Here is a 22,728-nt window from a genome sequence, read left to right as displayed (position 1 = left end):
AAGAAAAACAAGAAACAATGGCTGTTTTTTTTTATGGTTTTTAACTTTATTGAAAAGACCACATTGCCAGATTATTCGTTCTCTTCGCTGCGGAGCCTTGCGTTGGGGTTTGTGACCTTGATGGCCAACTGAGCGGCTCGCTCCACAATCAGCTTCCTGTTCTTTGAAGAGACGTTGTGGGCGATCTCTGCGCAGTAGCTCCTAGAAAATTAAAACAAAAAAATTAAGCAAAGCATGCAACTGTAAAGCTCTGTCAGGAACTTGAATGGACCGTCTTATTCTGCCTGGCCTTCCTTTTATCGCCAGTTCTTAAGTGACTTTCTATTGCTAGCAATGTGGTACAATGAATTAGGCACATTCAGATGAATGCTACAGATTTGTTGCAGATTATCTTCCACCTGCAGGCTATGGGCAAAGCCAGAGGCGGAATGGGCATCTCCTCTGCAGCGCACTCTCTCTCTCCACATTCAATACCTGACTAGAATATGGGTGAATTCAGCAGGTATAGCTGGAGAGGAAAGCTGGGCTGATCAAGGTCGTCTTATTAAAGTACAAATTTAAAAAGCAGTATGTGTAGGACTCAAATTACATTTCCAGAACACTCAAGCTATATTTTTTACTACTAAAGCACCGTTAGATTGCAATGGTTTTAATCCTGAGCAATGATGACTGCTACCCAATCGCAAACTAAGGGTATTAGGGTGCCAGGAGCAGTGCATACAGGAAACAGACATCAGTTTCAGTTCTTCATGAAGGTATTACTGGAGCAAAAATGTGAGCACCTTAAGAGTGGAAATTACAGTTGTAGAAAGTCACATGTATCAGTAAATTTCATGTCAAAGACAAAAATGCTTTAGAACATGATCTGAAAGTTATTTTTATTTCTTTTGTACCATAATCACTGCAGCAATAATAGAAAAACATGACGTGATTTGTAAGATAGGATTTGTGTAAGGAAATTGAGAATTTGAAACTCCTAATGCATTTTTCTATACATTCAGATTTATTCACAATCTTTCCATTTTCCACAACTACAAGTTCCACTGTTTGCTCCATTAATACATTTAAAACACCCTCTGCATGTACTTCACTTCCTCAGCCTCAACTCCCTTACCTCACTCATTTTATGCATATTTCCCCATTTCAAACATTTGATCCTTTTCACATAAAAGCAGGTGATCATTTTCCAGATACACTCCTACATTAGTTTCCCAGGATTGTTCAGGAGTTCCATGTTAATTTCAGACTAATTTTATCGACTACATCTGTAGTGTTCTGGCTATTTAACAAAGACCAGGCAAGTTTCCCTTTAATGAGGGAAACTTGGAGCTTGCAACAAAAGTACAATAAAAAAAATTAGTTTCGCGATCCAAACATGACCACTTGAGCTGCTTTTAGACTTTCCAATGCAAGCTTTCAGTACAAGAAAACGTTAATTCTTGTCTGTGGCTGTATGCTTCAGATGCAGTATACAAAGATACAGGCTGAGTAATTGTGAAATAAATGTAAAATGCATTTCCTTCAAGTTTTAGATCACAATATTTTCGTAAGCTTCTGACTTTACGGTATGACAATACTGAACATTTGTTCCATCATGCCAAGCATCTGTAAGAATGGCAGTAATAAACTTACTTGTTGCTCATCAGGAGGACTTCAAGCTCTTTGACATTGTGAACCAGGAACTTCCTGAAACCAGATGGCAGCATGTGTTTGGTCTTCTTGTTGCTACCATAACCGATGTTGGGCATCAGCATCTGGCCTTTGAAGCGCCTGCGGACCCGGTTATCAATACCTCGTGGCTTTCTCCAGTTGCTCTACACATCACAAAAAGAGAGGGTCAATGTTCAGCCTTTAAAATGACAATGTTTTTTGAAAGTGAATCAAAAAACAATGAATATGTGAATATCAGTGAATATCCTCTGCAATCTTTAAGTCATGGAAATACATTCAGAAACAATTATGGGCAATGGGCACTTACACATTTAATAGACAGAGCTGATCTTATGAAAAATCAAAGCTCTCCACATAAGAGCATATCTAATCAGTGTCATTTCTCTGCAAAAGAGGGCATTTAAATACAGCAATGCTTCCAAACCTGTGCAAGACCCCTAAAACTATTCAACTTTTATTCCTCAGGATACGTTTGAATATTAACAGGCCTATATTGCACATTTGCACAGACAGAACAAAATATCACTTTAAACAAAAATACTTTGGAAGACAATACATTTAACCTACTAACATGAGTACATCGTGCTTCTAAACATTTGGTGTGTCATGGTGTGCAAAATGATTGCATGCTAGAAATCAGTTTGGGCAAAATGGGTACAAAACATACAGAAACACATGGGGAAAAAAACAAACAAAAAAATGAGACAAGATAAGGAAGTGCTACACTGTGCTCCTATCACAGATGGACAAACCATCACTTAAAACATTGGAAGGTGTGCATTTTCTAAAATGTGTTGGAATATACTCAATTTCTAGATGTGTATCATTTTGCGTCTGAATAGTCAACATACGAGTATGTGACACTTTATATATTTGAATATATACTCAATCCCGTTTCCGATATGCTCCTCACTCACACGGCTACTGTAGATTTCCCTGTGATGTCTTACCACGTCCACATACAGCGACTCACCTCAACAAAGTGACCAGACACCGTTCATTTTCAATTAGAGCAAGTGACAAGGGAGAGCAAGAGAGCAACTGCAGGAATCTAGACGCAGGTGTGTCGAGCAACATCACAAATGTGATGCCAACTGGGGCAGAGTTTACCAACAGGAGTGAAGACTAAAGTGCACATGCTCTATGGTAAACACCACATGCAGCTTCTTCATTTGTGATGATTTTTGACTATATTGCCAAAAGTTTTGGGACACCTCTCCAAATCATTGAATTCAGATGTTTTTCAGGAGTTGGGCTTAGTCCCTTAGTTCCAGTAAAAGGAAATCTTAATGCTTCAACATACCAAGACATTTTGAACGATTTCATGCTCCTAACTTTGGGGTAACAAATTCGGGATGGCCCCTTCCTATTCCAACATAACCACGCACCAATGCACAAAGCAAGTTCCATAAAGACATGGATGAGGGAGTTTGGTGTGGATGAACTTGACTGGCCTGTAGAGTCCTGACCTCAACCTGACAGAACACCTTTGGGATGAATTAACACAGACTGTGAGCCAGACCTTCTCGATCAACATCAGTGCCTGACCTCACAAATGCACTTCTAAGGGAATGATCAAAAATTCCTGTAACCACACTCTTAACTCTTCTGAGAAGGCTTTCCACAAGGTTTATTGGTTCAAAAGACAAGCCAACTGCATATTACATTCATGTGCATGTAAAGGCAGATGTCCCAAAACATTTGGCCCAGTTTTGGAACTGCTCAGCATCTCCACTCTAATTCATCCCAAAGGTGTTCTATCAGGTTGAGGACAGGACTCTGAAGTTCCTCCTCACCAACCTAGATCATCCATGTCTTTATGGACCTTGCTTTGTGCACTGGTGTTCAGTCATGTTGGAACAGGAAGGAACCATCCCCAAACTGTTCCCACAAAGTTGGGAGCATAAAATTGTCCATGATGGAACTATGGAAACTATTAGTAGTAACACCTGCTGGCGACTTTAAAGTACAGCGAATGGTTATTTGCAGCAATAAAATCGCTGTGTGATCATAGCTTTAGTCTTGATTGAAACGTACTCAAATCAATTCACACCGATGTCCAGATTGTCCAGATGTGGTCCCTATCTATTCCCTTTAACAGTACGAAGCTGCGGCAAATATGGCGGATCTTACCTTGATCTTCACATAGCGATCTGACTGATGCCTGATGAACTTCTTAGTCCTTTTCTTGACTATCTTAGGTTTGGTAAGGGGTCTGAGGGCGGCCATGATAGCTGCAACAAAAAAATATATATACACATTTCATTAAATCCTATAGACATATACACAAGCTTTTATAAATGCCATTGCATTTAAAATGGCCACTTTCTGACCAAAAGGCGTCCTGAAGTACTATAAGTTAATTACTCTATTATTAATATCTCTGTGCCTCTTATTTTGAAATCTGGAAATAAAGACACAGGATAAGTGCAGAAAATCAAGCCCACGCTTATGTGTCTAAAGAAACTTATTTAACGCCTTCAAGCATAACACTCTGAATAAACAATAGCTCTGTTGTATAATGCATTAATTAGACTACGAGCTTTAATCATCATGTCCTCATTTATAACAGGAAAGCTAAAACTGAACTCTACACGTAGTTATTAGCCGCTTAGCATGAACTAGCACCCAGCATGGAACTATTAGCATGTCCCGGTGCTGCTTTCCATCGCGTGATATTTGTTAGGAAACTGTATATAATTAATTTTAAAGTTAACGTCTCAACAACTAGTAAAAGCCAGGCTTAATTAGTAACATAATCGCGCTACACAGCCGTCCATCTTAAACCAGCGCGAGCTCAACACCGGCCGCCATGTCTGTTAGCGCTATTTATTAAATATAAAATATCCAAATCCACTTAACATTTTGACTCGAAATAATTTAACATTCCCAATCAAATGACATCCTGGGATGGATCTGCAAACGTATCATTTTGAAACACTGTCAGAAAAACACGATGGAAATAGATTTATTTCCTTCCACTCACCGATTGCCCTGTCTTCACGGAAAGACAGAACGTAGAAGAGAAGGAAGTAGCGCGCGGCACGCTGGGAAATCAACTCCGAAACACCGGAAGTTGGTGAAGTTGGACGCTTTCCAAACGCCTTCTAATTCCCTACATTGAGGCACTACATAGGGTATGATATAAGTAATCAAGCACCATTTTCTATGTGTAACAAGAAGCAATTTGGGATTAGGTTTATTCTATTATAAAAGTCCCGTGCTTGTGACGTTCACTGTGTATTTTTTTAATTATAATTTTAAGTAACTGGAATTATTTATTAATTCATTCATCGATTCATTGCCAGAAATGTTTTTTAATCTTAAAAATATCCAAAACAAGAATATTGTATAGGCTATAAGGTTTACTTTACTAAAAACAAAACAAAAAAACCCTGTAATTAAATCAGCTTAGTTCGGGCTTATAACAATTGACAAAGAAATTTGATACACAAGTTGAAGACAAATCTTATCCAAATAACCTTTATAATTAAAACATAGTCGATTATAACAAAAAATAGCCGAAATATATTGACTTGTTAGTACTTTTGGTTACTAGGCATGTAATACATAAGCCATAGATCATGCTCAATAAAACACCAAGATGTTATGGTTTTCATTTTTATTTATTTATTTTCGCTATATGAGTGATAAACAGCTATTAAAAGTCGCGTGAATGATGTGTGTGTAGCTTATGCGGAGATAAGGGTGGGTTTTTGTGTGTGCGGTGGGCGGGGCCATGTGTAAAGAGGGAGGGTGAGGGTGGAGCTTTTAACATTCTTCAGGCGTGGAAAAATCTCCTCAATTCATATGAACGTCTCTCTCACGGTTCTACATCTCATCGAGCCAAGGTAGGATTAAACCTTTTTTTATTTATTAATTAATGTCAGCATATTTCTTATTTGCTATATTTCTTATTTGATTTGAACCTCAAGCAAAACTATGCTAAAAAAAAAAAAAAGAATAGATAAACACTGGGTTAGTTTGATAAATAAATATTTTAAAATATATAAAATATATAATAATTTTTAACACACGATTTCATAATTTCTGATCATAAATTTGTTTTAAAAAATTGTAAATCTAATATTAAATTAATATTAGAATGTTAATGTGTCTCTTTTGCCATTCCTGTATGGTGCATTAGGTAACTATTAAATAAAGTAAAAAAAAAAAATATATATATATATAAATATATATATATATATATATATATATATATATATATATTATATGTATATATGTATATGTTTATATATATATATATATATAGATATATCAGCATATACAATAGGGTAAATGAAATATGGCACAGATCCAACTACTGAAGTATTATTGATGTTTTTACATTGACTTGGCTTGCATCATTGCATTTACAAGAAGTCATGTATTAATCAGGAATCAGATCTAAGAATACAAGCTACAAATATGTGATATTTTGGTAACTTATGGTAGATTTCTTAGTAGTAAGGAGTAATCAGAGTAGCAGGATATTAATGAAGACGAGCATAATATTTCAGGAATATACACCGATCAGGCATAATATTATGACCACCTGCCTAATATTGTGTTGGTCCCCCTTTTGCTGCCAAAACCGCCCTATCCCATCATGCACTATGTATTCTGACACCTTTCTATCAGAACCACCATTAACTTCTTCAGCAATATGAGCAACAGTAGCTCGTCTGTTGGATCGGACCACACGGGCCACTTTTGATAGATACTGACCACTGCAGACCGGGAAGACCCTACAAGAGCTGCAGTTTTGGAGATGCTCTGATCCAGTCATGTAGCCATCACAATCTGGCCCCACAAACTCGCTCAAATCCTTATGCTTGCCCATTTTTCTGGCTTCTAACACAGACTTTTGTTCACTTGCTGCGTAATATATCCCACCCACTAACAGGTGCCATGATGAGGAAATAATCAATGTAATTCAGTAGTCATAATGTTATGCCTGATCGCGGTATATATTTTTGTACCACCCCTTGTCCAAGGAGATATGTTTTCCAGCTTTAAAGCTGGCCTATATGTACTGTATCATTTGTTACCCATATAAATACACTGTCTAAAATATGAATGTAGATGAGCTAGGATAAACTAAATTCAGAAGCTGTTTTTATTGTTAACATAACAAAATGTTTGTGTTTAGGACCAGTTGTTACACTTAACATTTAGTGTAAACTTCATATACTGAGAGTTGAATTATAGTTGCTTTCTAGAAGTTTTATAGTTCCAAAGAAGTCTGGAACTATACAACACCTTCACATTTACTGACAGGCACAGAAGCAACAGAAAGGCCAGGCAGGAAGGCCCCACTAATATGCTTATTGGACACTAATCTTACAGAGTAAATAGGTCTCCGTTCTTTATTTGAAAGAAAGAAAGTGAAATTAAAAGTACATGAAACCACATGACACATGGAATTGTACCATTTTCCAAGAAACCAAAGAAATATGAAAAAACTTCCAAATATAGATAGATTATAGAGTAACTGATCTGGTTTGTAATGTAGTGATGACAAAAAGCTGAGATTTTGAAATGAAATGTAGTAGGAAAAAGCCAAGTGTCTTAAATGAATAAAAAATAATAACGCTTACATAATACGTAATTCTACTTTGTCCTACCCCATGTGATTACATTTCTGCCTCGATTATTCAGCGTTTGCTCCAGAAATACCTGGATACATACAAAAATACTGTGCTGATAAGTTGGCACAAAAATATAGCAAGAAACTAAACAGCAGACTTCACAAAGTTGTTTCGAGGCTGAACATGGTTACACGATCGTATATGTATCCGGATCAGGATCGAATAATAGTGGATAGATTAAAAACTATTTGATTTCTGTGTTCAGACAGCACTGAAAACCTCAGGTCTGGTTCACATTTGCTCAAAATACTCTGAGAGTACTCTGAAACAGAAAGTGAGCCACTTCAACTCATTTGACAGTCATTCTGCAATTCTGAAAGCAGTGATTAGACTGAGAGGAAGACCCCCCACATTATATTTCTCCATGTTGGTGACCACCCAAAGGTGTGAAGTGTAATAAATGAATGTACAGCGGGTAAAATAAGTATTGAACACATCACCCTCGGTAAATATTTTTTTCTAAAGGTGCTACTGACATGACATTTTCACCATGCAACCCACACATGCAAAGAAAAGGAGGTGCAAAAAGGCATGGAAAGCCAAGACACCAACTCAAATCAATCAGCAGTTAGAAAGCAATCCTGTGCCTTGTCAGTGTAAATTAATATCAGCTGCTTCAGTCCCAACTGGTGGCCTATAAAAAGGTGTCTCATTACCAAAGTGTGCAAAACATACTGATGGCAATGTTTACAGGAGGACTTCAAAACTTCTGAATGTTCCAGTGAGCGCTGTTGGGGCCATAATCCCGAAGTGGAAAGACCATAATTTCACCATAAACCAGTCAGATAAGGTGCTCCTTTCAAGATTTCTGACAAAAGAAAAGAATTATCAGAAGAGTTGTCTTCAGAAACACCTGGAATTAGCAGGTACAATTGTTTCACAGAGAACAATAAGTAATGCCCTCAACCGCCTATAAGCATGCTCACCAAGCAAGACTCCATTGCTGAAGAAAAAGCATGTTGAAACTTGTTTAAAGTTTGCTGCACATTTGGACAAGCCTATGAAATACTGGGAGAATATAGTCTGGTCAGATGAGACCAAAATTGAACACTTTGGATGCCTTAATACATACCATGTTTGAAGGACAAATGGCACTGCACATCACCCCAAAAGCACCACACCAACAGTTAAGTTTGGAGGTGGGAACATCATGCTGTGGGGATGTTTTTCAGCATACGGTACTGGCAAAATTCAAACAATTGAAAGAAGGATGAATGGAAAAATGTAACGAGAGATTCTTAATAAGAATAAGAATAAGTCAAGTCAAGTCGTTTCAACCACATATAGCTGATGCAGTACATAGTGAAATGAAACCACGTTTCTCCAGGACCCTGGTGCTACATAGACAACGTACACCAGATAGCTACAGAACAGAAACAACAACTCAGAGGTAGGGACAGAAGGTTTGTCCTAGCTACATAAAGTGCAACGTGTGCAACCAGGTGCAAACATTGCTGCCATCTACCAGGATGATGAAGATGAAACGAGGGTAGACATTTCAGCAAGATCCCAAACACACAGCCAAGGAAACTATCAGCCAATCATCTGACTTGAATCCAATTGAAAATCTATGGAAAGAACTAAAGATCAGAGTTCACAGAAGAGGCCCATGGAACCTTCAAGATTTGAAGACGAAGAATGGGCCTAAATCACACCTGTGCAATGCATGCAACTAGTTTCTCCATACAGGAGGCGTCTTGAAGTTGGCTTTTGTACGAAATGTTAAATAAATTTGTTCAGTACTTTTCCCTGTGTCATTTCACATTATTACACATGACGTAATTTATGGACATGTCTGGTTTGATTTCTTTGCATGTATGGACTGAATGGGTTGTTACCATCAATCTGGGGAAACTGTCATGTCAGTAGCACCTTTAGAAATATTTTTACTGAGAAAAAAGATGACGTGTTCAATGCTCATGCTCATCAATAATCGAAAAGTTTCCAAAACCTCAAAGAACGTAGAAGGAAGTTACTTTGATGTGGTCTACCTGAAGGAACATGCCAGAGAAGCAAAAGCGATATAGTAGTTGTGCAAGTTATTAGACTGAGAGGAAGAACCCCGCATTATAGATATATATTTTTCCATGTCGTTGACACACCCAGAGGTGTGAAGTATAATAAATGGAAATACAGCAGAAATACATTTTTCTCAGTAAATTCATTTCTAAAGGTGCTATTAACATGAAATACTTACTAGATGTTGGCAACAACCCATGCAATCCATGTGTCCATTAATGAAGTTATGTGTATATGTATATTTTTCCATGTCGTTGACACAACTCGAGGTGAAATATAGGTTTGGAATGGAAATAGTGTGTGTGTGTGTGTGTGTATTTGTTTGTTTGTCTAATAGTTGGTCACACGTCATGCTATTGATGAGACATTGTGATGTAATGTATTGATTGTGAAGCTATTGATTGATACTGGATTTTAACCCCTTGCATCTCACAAACCATCATCACTGTCTGGGTTATTCGTTTGCCTGCATATTAAAAGTCATTTCGAACATTTTGACTAGTAAAAATTGTACTGAGAAATTATGCTTAAGTGAAAGCATAATGTGTCAAATTCCTGCTCAGTTAAAAAAATTGAACTCAAACACATACTCAGGCGAATGTAAAAAACATTTTAAAGTGGTAAAACGTAAATGTTTGAATGGATTAGATGAAGTTATTATCATGTGTTTATTTGAAAAGTAACTTTTATTATTTACCTGAAGTTTTAGAAGATTTCTGCCTGTATAAATGTATGAAAGAAAAAAGAAGAGACTTTTTTAATGAGTGCTTTGAATGTCTAAGTAAATATCTAAGTAGCAAAAGGGATTTTTGGGGAAATATAATTATATATGAGAACAAGTATTCACTAAATTTCTATAATACTCAAGTAACAAGTTAATACACCAAATTCTAATTATAAAAAAGAAATTTTAAAAAATGCCTATGTAGAAGCTGGGTTTAACATCAATAAAGTAGGTCATCATATTGAGTTACTGATAAATTCACTACTAGTCAACGTTTACTGCTGTGATAATAAAAAAGCAACTGAGCAGGAAAGATTGCCTCATACCTGCCCCACTTCACATATTGCTATTGGGCAATTCAGATGGGTTTTCTAAAGGTGGTGGAAGCCTTTTCAGAAGTAACCAGCCTTAAGACTGAAAACACTAACATGTACAGCTGAGCATTAACCCATTCGGACCGTACTTTAATTACAAACTGTTAATTAATGTCTTATACTTTAAGTATATCAAGTTTATCATGCTGATTTAAAATTTTCTACTGTGTGTTCTATAGTTATGTATAACCCAGTGCATGGAATGCAGCCCCCTGCAATGTACGGAATGCAGCAGCCCCCCATAATGCTTGAAATGCAGCAGCCCTTGTTGTATGGAATGCAGGCCCCACCGAACCCGGTGCCTGGATACGAGGGAATTGGCGGTAGGAACATAAATAATGAAATATTTGAAGGAAATGTAAAATAAATAATTATAAAATTAAAGATTTATTTTGACTGATATATAGCTACATTGGTCTTATCCACTTTTCTGTAATGTTCTATTATTTAAAGAGGCTCTAATGGAGCACCCTGTACATGAGTTTTGAGGACAGGACCTTGTGTCACAAGCCATCAAGAAGTGAAGTGTGTGTATATAAACAGCAATATCGTTGGGCCGGATTATAGTTTGCCTTAATGTATTTGTAGATAATGACATATAGCATGTAAATGGGCTAATAGGTCTTCTTCAGCTTGTTTCTTATATAGAGACCTGCTGGTAAAAGCCTAAATCTTGTGCACACTTGTGATGTTGTGTGTATTTTGACAGGTGGGTTTCTTCCTCCTCCACCTATCCAACCGATGCCAACTCCTGATTCACAGCCAGAACACAACTGGAGGTAAGATTATGGACAACATATTTTCATATCATCATATAAACTTATGTATGCCTAGGTAAAAGTCATAGTTACTCTCAAGATGAATCAACTAAATGGTGACAAGAAATCAGTGATCCAGCTGCTGATACCATGTAATTTGGACACTAGTTCCTCTTAAACCCTCCATATAGGTCAGTGACTAGCCATACTTCATGCCCTGTGTCAGTTGAACGCTAGGAAGCTGAGTCTAAAGCTACTTTTGGAAGGCTTTTCCAGGGTAATATTGACCTGATCAGCAGAGCCACCATTTTCAACTCTAGTCTCTGCCATGTTAAACAGCACATGTGGTATCAGCATCACTTGAGGATAATGGGACAAATGACCGCAGACATATTGGTGATCCCCCTAGACTTTCTGGAGCTGTGGGCATTCCAGAAGTGGGTTATTAGTCTACATTTGAAATAATAGGTCAGGTATTGGCTCTCTTTGACAATGTAGGCTCTCAGTATAAGGACAGAACACATCGGCTGGAAATAAGGTGGTCCATCTGGTTGAGAAGTCCCTGGCAGAGCCAGACAGTCCACTGGGACAGGATGTATAACAAGCAATGTACGCAACTAGCTTCAACACCATATCCATTATCACTGATTTCTGATTGTGACCCTGAGATGGCCAGCAAGACCACAGTTCCCACTGCAACATCAGGACACACTTCTCAGATCAGAAAAGCATTGTAGCACACACACATTCTATAACCCTATGTTGGAAGTTATTTTGCAAATGGTATTTACCACGTCAGCTAGGTCTGGTGCATTGCCAAGATTCCTAGGTTCCTGACTTTTCTTCAGGTACTGCACAACAATGGTAGTTTCCCATATACTATAAAACTGTATGCGGCTGCCACTGTAGTAACCCAGTAGCACCATGGATGGTATCGCTTTAGCATTCCATAGGCTTATTACTACCTTTCACCCACCACAATCTCATAGGAGTCCTGAATGGGATATTTCTTTAAAAGAAATAGAATTGGACAAAAAAGAGACCAAACATGCCATGATTAAAGTAGTCACAGGCCGTTGCCCAAGCAATACATGTAAATTACTCAAGTAAACATGCTCAAGTTAAAGAGAATTTAACTCTTCTTTTGTTCCAGTATTCCTGCTCTTACCAAGGAAGAAGCCCAAGAGGCTTTTTGCAACTTTGCAAATAGCAACTGCTGTTATTCATCTGGTCCAGCTACAGATGGTGTGATCACCAATATGGAACAGTTCAACACCTACCGAGTAACTGCAATCACACACACACACACACACTTACATGACATAATGTACAAAAAAAACAAAAAAAAACAAGAATGAGTTGTGTACATGAACTGTAAAGCACAACAGGAGTTTCCTAGGACAGATGACAAGTGCGTTTGCACTCTCTTCCTAGTGCACTGGTTGTTATATTTGTGCAGCAAGGCAGTGCAATATTAAATCCCAATGGTGATATCATTGCCTGTTGGATGAATGGCTGTGGGTGGATATAATGTAACATAGTTCCTTGGAATAGTTGAAGATTATATTCCCTGCATAGCAATACTATTTTAAACACATCACACACACACACAGACTATGGAATGGACCTTCACCATTTCCATTGGTTGAATCCTCATTAATATTTTCCTAATAGTTTAAAAAATGATCATTGGAGGTGCAAGAAGTGTAACAAATGTGTACTTTAAAAACAGAAGCCCCCCCAAATATAAGATAAGAAAAGATAAGATAAAACCTTATTGATCCCACAGTGGGGAAATTCAATTGTCACAGCAGTTCAGTAATCAGTAGCTTGTTACATTTTTTTAATACATTTACACTTAATTTACAATAAGCACTTCTTAGTTTTAAGAGGCTGAAAAAAGGTGTGATGAAAATAGCACTGAATCAGAGGATGTGTTTCAGTCCCATTTTGGCTGATGCATCTGTTTACCTTCACAGTATCGTCTGGAGACTTACACAGAATCCAGAAAAACGGAGTGGGCCACCAAGCCTTATGAGGGTAATAACAGAATCAGATACATCTTTTAAAGTCATTTATATGCTCCTATTATGATATTTTTCTTAATGCTGTAAATGTGTAACGATAGGGCAGCCGTTGAACGCGTTCACGCAGATTGCTCCTAATCCATGGGAAATCCAGGTTCAAGTCCCCGCCATGTTTACAGACACTACTAAGGATGTCGAAGTGCCCTACACAGCATCAGTCAAGGTAGATGTTAACAAATGTCTAGATTAATTTGCAAACCTGTTGGTTTTTTTTGTATCTTTGTGGGGTGCATTTCTCTTTAAGAGTGTTCTTTATTCCAGCATATAATTTTTATTTAATTTTTTGGACCAAGGTTAGTCTATGAATTGAGAGTTTACATTGAAAATTCAATGCAACAGCACAAAATGGTTTTCGTCTGCAAGTACTGAATGGTTTAATAACCCGTAGTTCCAATGTTATTCATTTTACACATTTTGAAATTTTTCTCTCCAGCCATGTGACACATGCTCTGCCGCAGGACATCGTCAGTGTACCAAGTGCCATGGATCCAAGGCTGTGAGTGATTTCAGCTCTTACTTTCTATTAAAAAGGGGGTAGATCTGCATGAGATGTATGGGGATTAAATTATCTTTAATGCATACTCTCTGAAATGTTTCACAATATGAGTGTATTAATAATATGTTTTGAAATAAGTGATATTCCATTAATGTTGGACTAATGTTTGATTTTAAAAACACTAACTTCATGCTGTTCAAGAAATGTACTGAGATGAAGCAGGTAGCATTTTAGCTTCCTAGCTAGGTAGCAGCCTGCTCAGTCACCTAAACATAAACTAATCAAGGCAGAACACCTCTGAGGAACATCTGGACAAACTGCCTTTAGTCCTCTAGTCTTCTCTCTGACAAGTTTAAGACAGAGTTGCCGAGTTTCAGCAAAATTCCCACCTCAAATATAACTCGAACCCATATAACAAGATATGGAACGATTCAGGTATGAGAAAAGGTAGATGTTTCTTTTCGTCAGTCTTATCAGATGAAAGAATTTAACATTAGTCCACATTTCTAATTTCCATTATGTATCTGCAAAGCGGATATAAATTGTTGATGTGTTATGCATGCAACAGATACCAAATTCATTAACATTATACAAATGGTAGATACACTGCTTTACAAGTTGTAACCCAAGCCAAACATTGCATTACTGAAATTAAATCCATATTTCTACCCTATATCTGTACAAACAAAGGAAATATGCGTAGATGTATTGAACTATTGCTCCATATACTGTAGCTGCCGTAGACTGTGTACTGTACACAGAGCTGGATCTTTCTAAAATTATTATTTAATTGTGACTTTTATATTCATTGTGCATGTTTTTTGTTTTTTAAATGATTGTTCTCAATCTCATTATAATGAAATGCTACCCTTTTGAATTGTACAATCTGTCTTAACTTTATAGTAGATTCTGATAGTGTGTCCAGAAACTATGTCCTTTAAGAAAGAAATGTTCCATCATAGGATAAAGTTGATCAGTCAAATCAACTTTGTATTCATCTGCAGTACCTAGACATGTACAACCAAGCCATGGCAGAAAAATGGTGGTCATTTGATGAAAATCCACCAGTTGTTTTTTTAAATTTGTCGCTATTTTTACTATTAAAGCAATGAAAAACAATATTTTGCCAATTAAAAACTTTTCTCCAAATCAGTGTTCATTCTGCCAAATGTCTCATTGCAGATAGAGTGTAGTATGTGCAATGGTGCCGGGAAAGCTGCCGAAGAACAAGTCTGCGTCAAATGCAATGGCACAGGCAAAGTGAAGTAAGTGTGAGGCTAACATATCGAATAGACATGCATTGTGCAGATCAAATTTGTGTTTTTCTCAGTGATTGTCTGTTTAAAAAGACCATCATCTAGAGCAGGGGGGTTTTCAAACTGTGGGTCACAGTGAATGAAACAAAACCAATCAGCAAACAACTCTTAAGAGATGATTCTTTTTTCAAGGGAATCATTTAAATTAAAACACACAAGAATCAGGATCAGAAGTCTGAATCAACATAGCATTCATTGAATGACTCACTGAATAAATCGTCTGATTCTTTTGGGTCTGTGTCTGCGTCAGTAACGTACAGTACACTACTGCAGCATTAAAAGATGTATGCTAAAATGGAAAAGGTTTTCAAACTAAAAGCATCACGGACCTGTGAGAAGTCTTCAGATCAAGTCAAAACAATAAAGTCTAAAAAGGAGCCACACAGAAAATATGACCAGTCCTACTGTTGTGAATTGACCGAAGCAGACCAGGGGACTCAGAAGTAGTGTTCAGCAGGAATGTTTTATTGTAGATCACCAAGTGCTGTAGTCACCAAGTCCAGTGAAAAGGAACACGAGTTACAGTTTTAAAGGGCTTGAGTGGGCAGGCCTTGAAGGTGTGACAATACAAAAGCCTCGAGTTGATACTCCGCCAAGGGGAGGTAGCCCTCACAGGTGTCGACTCCCTGGTATGCTAATGGCAAAGCTTATAGGTGATACTCTTAAACAAAGCATTGAATGGGAGAAAGGTCCCCAGAGTTTACTCCCCCAACTGTAGGCTAGTTCACAGTTCCTGATCACCGTCTGATTTGATCACCATTTGGTGGTGAGAGCTGGGTTATGTAAGTCAGAAAGGAATGTAGGTTACAGTAGATATCAAAATATGTTTCCTTACACTACCTTGATCTTGGTTTTACCGCCTGGAGGTCCCTCAATGTCTTTTATGCTTAGAAAAGTTGGCAAGTGCTAGCATGAAACCCTCAAATCTTAAACTGTAGCTCAAAACAAAACATTCTGAATATGCCGGCAAAGGGCGATCAGATTTTCTTCTAAAATAAGACGAGTATCCTCGTCATCAAAAACTGATCACAGCCAGCATCCCAGAAAAACCACAGTGAGCCTCATTTCTAGCTGCATTTAGAATCGCAAATAATTACTAAAAAATAAGCACTAATAAATTTCCCTTGATTTACTCTTAAGCTTGAATTTTTGAGTTCGTGAAATTTGTGTTGCATGTTTTTGTAAATAAGTAGAACTCTGTATACTCACTGTATACTTCATCTCATAATCTTAGCATAACCATTAGGCTCCTGTTTTGACATTTGAATGGGTTTCTTATAAGCCTTTTAGTATTGCAGTCAAGTGTATATTCTATTCATATGACAAGGAAAGTGGGTCTTGGGCTTGATTGTACTTGTCGAAATGGGTCCTAAAATGAAAAAGTTTGGGAACCTCTGATCTAGAGGACGGTCATTCTTTTCTGTGCCTCCATATTGAAAGCCTGTTTTAGAAAATTACTAGAATTACACTTGGAAGCTTTCTTACATTGCAAGTCATTCTAGATCCATCAGCACTGTAATGTGAATCTGTGTCAAGATCCTATTACTTCAAGCCACGGGAATAATCATATATGGACCGGGTGTTGTCTTTTATCTCTCTCTCTTTTTTTTTAATAGGTGCCCTGATTGTTCAGGTCAGGGAACCATTGTATGTGAGACCTGCAAAGGGAAACAGAAGCTGTTAATGTATATCAAGCTTATTGTGGAATGGTAAGTCATTCACCTTTTGACACACAAAATGTACTAATATCAAGTCAGTGAATGAAATGGAATTGTTTTTTGGCATCAGGAAAAACAACGTGGACGATTTTATAGTGGAGCAGTCAAGTGGTCTGGAGAAAAAACATTTGGATGCAGTTACTGGGAAGAAGCTCCTTAAAGACACTAAATTCATGGTGAGAAATAAAGTTATTATTATTTTTTACTACTACTACTTTTGAGTAATAGTTTAGATTCATGCCTGACAGTGTGAATGCTGTAATTGAGAGTATCTTGCTGTTATGTTTATTACAGGTGTATCCTTTGAATGGATTTCCAGAACATAATTTGGCTCAAGCATCTGAAAGCATGGTCAGGGAGCATCACAGCAAATTTTCCCAGAAATCACGCATCATACAGCAGGTTAATATTCATTTTTGTCTGACTATCTACAGTCATATGCAAATTTCATATAGTTAAATTTCTTTCTCCTGTTTTTTATTAACAGAAGTCACAGTTTTTTTTCCTATTGTTTCATGTGATTGAATGAACCTACCATCATTTCTTGTATATGAATGAATTGTTGTTTATGTGGAGACTAATTTAGAATTTTCTGACCTTTCTGTGTTCCAGCAACAAAGTGTTGAGCTGATTCCCATCACTAAGGTGACGTACCGGTGGCAGGCAAAGGACTATGTTTACTTTGTTTATGGTATTGAGTCAAAGGTCAAAGCTGTTGACTATCCAGCTACATGTTGCTGCACTATCATTTAACAAATGCAGAAAAAGCATGAACTCCCTAGATGAGTGGTATTTCTCTGTCATTATTATTGTTATAATTTAAAAAGTAAAATTTAGCAAGGTGTTTCGACATGTTTTGTGTCTAAGTTCTTCGGTTTTGCACTGGAGCTACAAGGGTACATCTTTTATCAAGTCAATTATCTGATGATTTTGGCATGTATTTAAGAATATTATGCATGAAACAGATTTCTATTTTATATTATCCATGTAGCTCTAGCACAAACCAGAGCTGTGAAATTCAGATGCCAAACATGTCTTGCCTTTAGGTAGAAGAAATCTGTGTATAGTCCATGCTTCATCATAACATTGTTTTATAATCTAAAATTATAATGTGAAATTTCATAATACTAAATGTTAGGGGCCAAATGACTGACAAAAATGGAACAGTATTGGTTCAGTGGTTAAGGTTAAATGTAGACAATTGTGAGTTCAAATATTGCCTTTGAATCACTAACTAACGCTCAACTGCCCAGTTTATTGTGGATAATGTTCGTTTTTTAGTTGCTTTTGATAAAAGTGCCTGCTCTTTGTCTAATGAAAGTGTGATCCTCCATAAATACGCAGCCTGTGTGCAATGACCTTAACTTTACAGTATTTGCAACAGTGAACTATGTAGTGAACTAATACACTTCTACTATATATTCAGATTATTCATGGTTATAAGTACTATTAGTTCATGGCTTAGACTGCAGTTGATTATTCTCCTGAAAATAAAGAAGATAGTAGGCATTTAAAGATTTAAGAGCTTGTATTTAAAGCATCTACTGAAATCAACTGAAGGTTTTCCAAAACTGTATTTCAGCTCACAAAGGTTGAAGCGCCATATCAATACATCATGGTTAGCTGGTTGTCCATCTGGTAGTTAAGTCTGTCTATTAATTACTGCTATGCTGTTTTGTTTTTTTTTGTTTTTTTAATGCGTTTTTACATTATGTACTTGGGAAGATGGGTTGCCTCGGGTGTATCTCTATTTAATGTTAAATTACCATCTAAACATACATCAGGCATAACATTATGAGCATAGAGAGGTGACATGAATAAGACTGATTATCTCCTCATCATGGCACCTGTTAGTGGGTGGGGTATATTAGACAGCAAGTGAACATTTTGCCCTCAAAGTTGATGTGTTAGAAGCAGGAAAAATGGGCAAGTGTAAGGATTTGAGCGAGTTTGATGAAGGGCCAAATTGTGATGGCTAGACCACTGGATCAGAGCATCTCCAAAACTGCAGCTCTTGTGGGGTGTTCCCGGTCTGCAGTGGTCAGTATCTATCAAAAGTGGTCCAAGGAAGGAACAGTGGTGAACCGGCGACAGGGTCATGGGCGGTCAAGGCTCACTGATGCATGTGAGGAGTGAAGGCTGGCCCGTTTGATCCGATGCCAATTGCTGAAGAAGTTAATGCTGGTTCTGATAGAAAGGTGTCAGAATACACAGTGCATGATGGGTCAGGGCTGTTTTGGCAGCAAAAGGAGGACCAACACAATATTACGCAGGTGGTCATAATGTTATGCCGAATCAGTGTGTGTATGTATGTGTTATATGTATCAAATTATTGTCTCTTTATACATGAATTATATATGAAACTGTGGAAACATAATCAAGTAAGCACTTATACCATAAGAAAAATTAAAAAAAAAAATTAATACTTTCAATAAATGACCTGTCAGAGAAGAAACATTGTCTCTCTGGTTCAGTGCAAACTCTATATAATATAATGATATGTGAAATAGACATTCTATTGAAAAATTGAAAACAGCAGCTTGGGAAATCTACTACTAGGAACTACATGCACGATTAAGTCTTTACTCTCACTTATTACTTAACTTGGGGTCTAAAACTGATCAATGTTCACATTCAACATTTTAGTCAGACTTTTTTTAAAAAAAAGTGACATATTTCTAACGGATATTTCAAGAATGAATGTGATCTGCGTTACATATTGTACATATATACATATTATACTCATGATTTAAGTATAAATTGAGTTTGGGAAGTACAAATGTTTAGGGTATTAATGTCAGACCATCCACTGCCTCAAATGCAGAGAGCTACAAGGAGACTAGCATGTTGAGAGGAATCAGGCAGGTTGGAGATTGAGAGGAAGTACAGCCAGAAAAAGTGACTTAGGATAAGGCCCTGACATCACATCAGGCATCAGGATTATATGTACAGACAAAAGAAAAACAGATTTGTAGGCATGGACTTATAATACGGTGTGTGTACATTGTGTTGGGATTGTGAACAAAGTGATTACATCACTACATCACTTCAAATTCAGTCACCAGCATGGCTATTTCCATAGAATTACATAGAATCTTGCTGAAATACTCTTTTAATTGTTAATCTACAGTCTGTGTTTGGAGATTTCCAGAAAACCGAATTTCTGCAGTAATACTGTCCTGTCTCTTTAAAAGCAGCTGCTGGCTCTTGAGTTAGTTAGCCAGCTCTCCTTTTATACTGCATGCTCTGGTGTGTGTGTGTGTGTGTGTGTGTGTGAGAGAGAGAGAGAGAGAGAGAGAAGAGTATGCTTGTTTGCACAGTTCCCCTTACCAGACCACTCTGTTGGATTCACTCCAACTGCACTTTGTGTAGATGCCTCACTTGGCCTATGGAACAGATACAAAACAAAATAAAGTAGTTTCCCAAACCATGTTTTTTTAAAGATAATATTTTTCTAGATTTAATTATTGAAATCTTTCTTATCATTAGTAGCAAAAAAAAAAAAGAGCTAAATAGAGCTTTTTCTTTACCCCATTGTCTCAGTACCAAAACCCCGCCCACATTTCTCCGTCTCACACGAAAGTTAATTCTTCCTCTAGGACATATGAAACCACCTCAACCTCTCTTTGTGCAATAACATAAAGCAGCTGCATACACTTAGAAGAGAGGCAAACAGGCAGGGGTGAGGGAGGAAGGAATGTTGAAAGGAAAAAAATGCCGAAGTAAAACATTTTGTACATTACATACAGTGCTGTAAAAATCAGCTGACCCATACTGTATCACTATATTAATTCATTTGCTGTCATGAATAGTCATTTTTAAAAACCTTTAAAAACATGTGAACATCACTACATATTAAGGTAGATATTTATATACATAGATTCTTGTCAGAAATCCACTTTCCACCCCACCCTTGTTCAAAATACATCATGTTTTCACAAAGCACATACCATGGAAGCAGATAATATTTAGTTCTTTAACAAATATTCTTGATAAGACAAGAATTACTTAATTGCCTTGATAATGACACCAGAAACCCATATTCATAGAATGTTGAATGAGACTGACCTAGCCTAAAGATACACTATATTGCCAAAAGTTTTGGGACGTCTGCCTTTACATGCACATGAATGTAATATGGAGTTGGCCCACCCTTTGCAGCTATAACAGCTTCAGCTCTTCTGGGAAGACTTTCCACACGGTTTAGGAGTGTGTTTATGGAAATTTTTGACCATTCCTCTAGAAGCGCATTTGTGAGGTCAGGCACTGATGTTGAACGAGAAGGTCTGGCTCGCAGTCTCCGCTCTAATTTATCCCAAAGGTGTTCTATCACGTTGAGGTCAGGACTCCTCCACAACAAAATCATTCATCCATGTCTTTATGGATTTTGCTTTGTGTGCTGGTGTGCAGTCATGTTGGAACAGGAAGGGGACATCCCCAAACTGTTCCCACAAAGTTGGGAGCATGAAATTGTCCAAAATGTCTTGGTATGCTGAAGCATTAAGATTTCAATGGAACTAAGGGGCTGAGCCCAACTCCTGAAAAATAACACCTGAATTCAATGATTTGGAGGGGTGTCCCAAAATTTCTGGCAATATAGTGTGTGTCTATAGGTTAAGGGTTTTCTATCATAAATCTAGAGTCTATGCTAGTACTAACCTGCTAGAAAAACCATAGCGTCTTGTGAGAAAAATCTGTGTCCTTTTCCTTTAAGAAGAGCTTCTTGCTCTGGAAGTAATGAAATTAGCTAGCACTTACTTATTGATTCGGCTGAGGTCAATGCAGTAATTTGTGGGGTCATTTTGTACATTGCAGTGCACAAAATGGCATACAGAATTTTTTTTTGCCTTATCACAGTTTGTCTCTGTTTTTTTCTGTAATAAAATTAGAGTTAAGCTCGAATTTTATAATTAAATAAGAAAATATATGTCAGCCGCTCATTGGTTTGAATGGTGCCGCAAAATGTCCAAATATTATCACATTAATTTCCTGTATGTCTTTCTCTATCACTCTTTCTTCTTGTCAGTGAAAAAAATAAAGCATAGCCTGTGTGGGTGTAGGAACCTGTGATTAATTATGCTTTACAGCAAATTGTCTTGGAAGGAGGAATAGCTTCACCCCCATCTTCATCCAGCTATATATTTTTTTAATCCAATCCACTTCTAATTCAAATCACGTAGCTGAACCATTACATATACACATTAGCGACCTAGAGAGCGAGTGACATCATTCTGTTTACAGTAATGCAAAGCCCTTCAACTGACTCACTGCTCCTCCTTCACTTTCTTACTCTTTGCAAATTGAATTGTTGCATATGGACATAAAAAAATTGAATAACAAGATGTGCCACATTTTCCTGCAACAACGCAGAGCATAAAACCTTTTGGGAAGACATTTCATGCAGTAACATATCCAGAAGTAAGCCCTTGACATAAGATGAATTAATACATGCACTTAACAGATGACAAGATAATAAAGCATGTACATTAACAGCCAAGTGAGTCATATACGAATGAACTGTTTTTGCAGAGGTTAGTATTTCAGTAAATCTACCTGAGTGATCAGGAAAAAAAATCAACACTAAACACCCCCCCACTGGACACATACAAAGACTGAAGAATGAGGATTTCAAATATTAGGGTATTTTATTTTATTAATTGCACAAAAACCTAGAAACTGTAGAAATTCAAAAACCACCAAATATATACACCATCCATGCCAGTCTACCTACCATGCATATCTTTTTTTTTTTTTTACTGGGGAAAGAAACTGGCGTAACAAGAGGAAAATGCAAAATCTGTGCAAACTTGTCAAAAGCAGGAATCGAACCCGAAACCCGGTGTGTGGCAAACGTACTAACATATTTAATTTCCTCTGCAGTGCTTTGAAAAAGAAGACTATTATTATTATTAAT

At 37.2% G+C, this 22,728-nt stretch overlaps 2 protein-coding genes across 3 annotated transcripts; one reads left to right on the top strand and one right to left on the bottom strand.

The window, feature by feature from the left end:
* Positions 1 to 22: 22 nt before the first annotated feature.
* On the bottom strand, positions 23 to 4,776 carry rpl32 (ribosomal protein L32). The gene is made up of 4 exons (XM_058373069.1): positions 4,658 to 4,776; positions 3,805 to 3,905; positions 1,633 to 1,814; positions 23 to 201 (listed from the first exon to the last, which is right to left on the bottom strand). The coding sequence occupies exons 2-4, from the start codon at positions 3,898 to 3,900 to the stop codon at positions 72 to 74; spliced, it is 408 nt and encodes a 135-aa protein (XP_058229052.1). The 5' UTR covers positions 3,901 to 3,905; positions 4,658 to 4,776; the 3' UTR covers positions 23 to 71.
* Positions 4,777 to 5,421: 645 nt separating this feature from the next.
* On the top strand, positions 5,422 to 19,804 carry LOC131342317 (protein SSUH2 homolog). 2 transcript variants are annotated; one of them, XM_058373065.1, is made up of 12 exons: positions 5,422 to 5,522; positions 10,619 to 10,762; positions 11,149 to 11,218; positions 12,351 to 12,480; positions 13,177 to 13,237; positions 13,326 to 13,447; positions 13,718 to 13,780; positions 14,963 to 15,045; positions 16,713 to 16,805; positions 16,885 to 16,990; positions 17,109 to 17,216; positions 17,427 to 19,804. In XM_058373065.1, exons 2-12 carry the CDS (start codon positions 10,621 to 10,623, stop codon positions 17,565 to 17,567), a joined length of 1,119 nt encoding a protein of 372 aa, XP_058229048.1. In that variant the 5' UTR covers positions 5,422 to 5,522; positions 10,619 to 10,620; the 3' UTR covers positions 17,568 to 19,804. The 2 variants fall into 2 exon arrangements, with proteins under 2 accessions (XP_058229048.1, XP_058229049.1); XM_058373066.1 differs by lacking the exon at positions 5,422 to 5,522 and adding an exon at positions 7,973 to 8,188.
* The last annotated feature ends 2,924 nt before the right edge of the window (positions 19,805 to 22,728 follow it).

This window comes from Hemibagrus wyckioides, linkage group LG21 (genome assembly GCF_019097595.1).
Source record: "Hemibagrus wyckioides isolate EC202008001 linkage group LG21, SWU_Hwy_1.0, whole genome shotgun sequence".
Lineage (NCBI taxonomy): Eukaryota > Metazoa > Chordata > Actinopteri > Siluriformes > Bagridae > Hemibagrus > Hemibagrus wyckioides.
The sequence above is the reverse complement of the archived record's forward strand: the minus strand, read 5'-3'. Positions and strand labels throughout refer to the sequence as shown.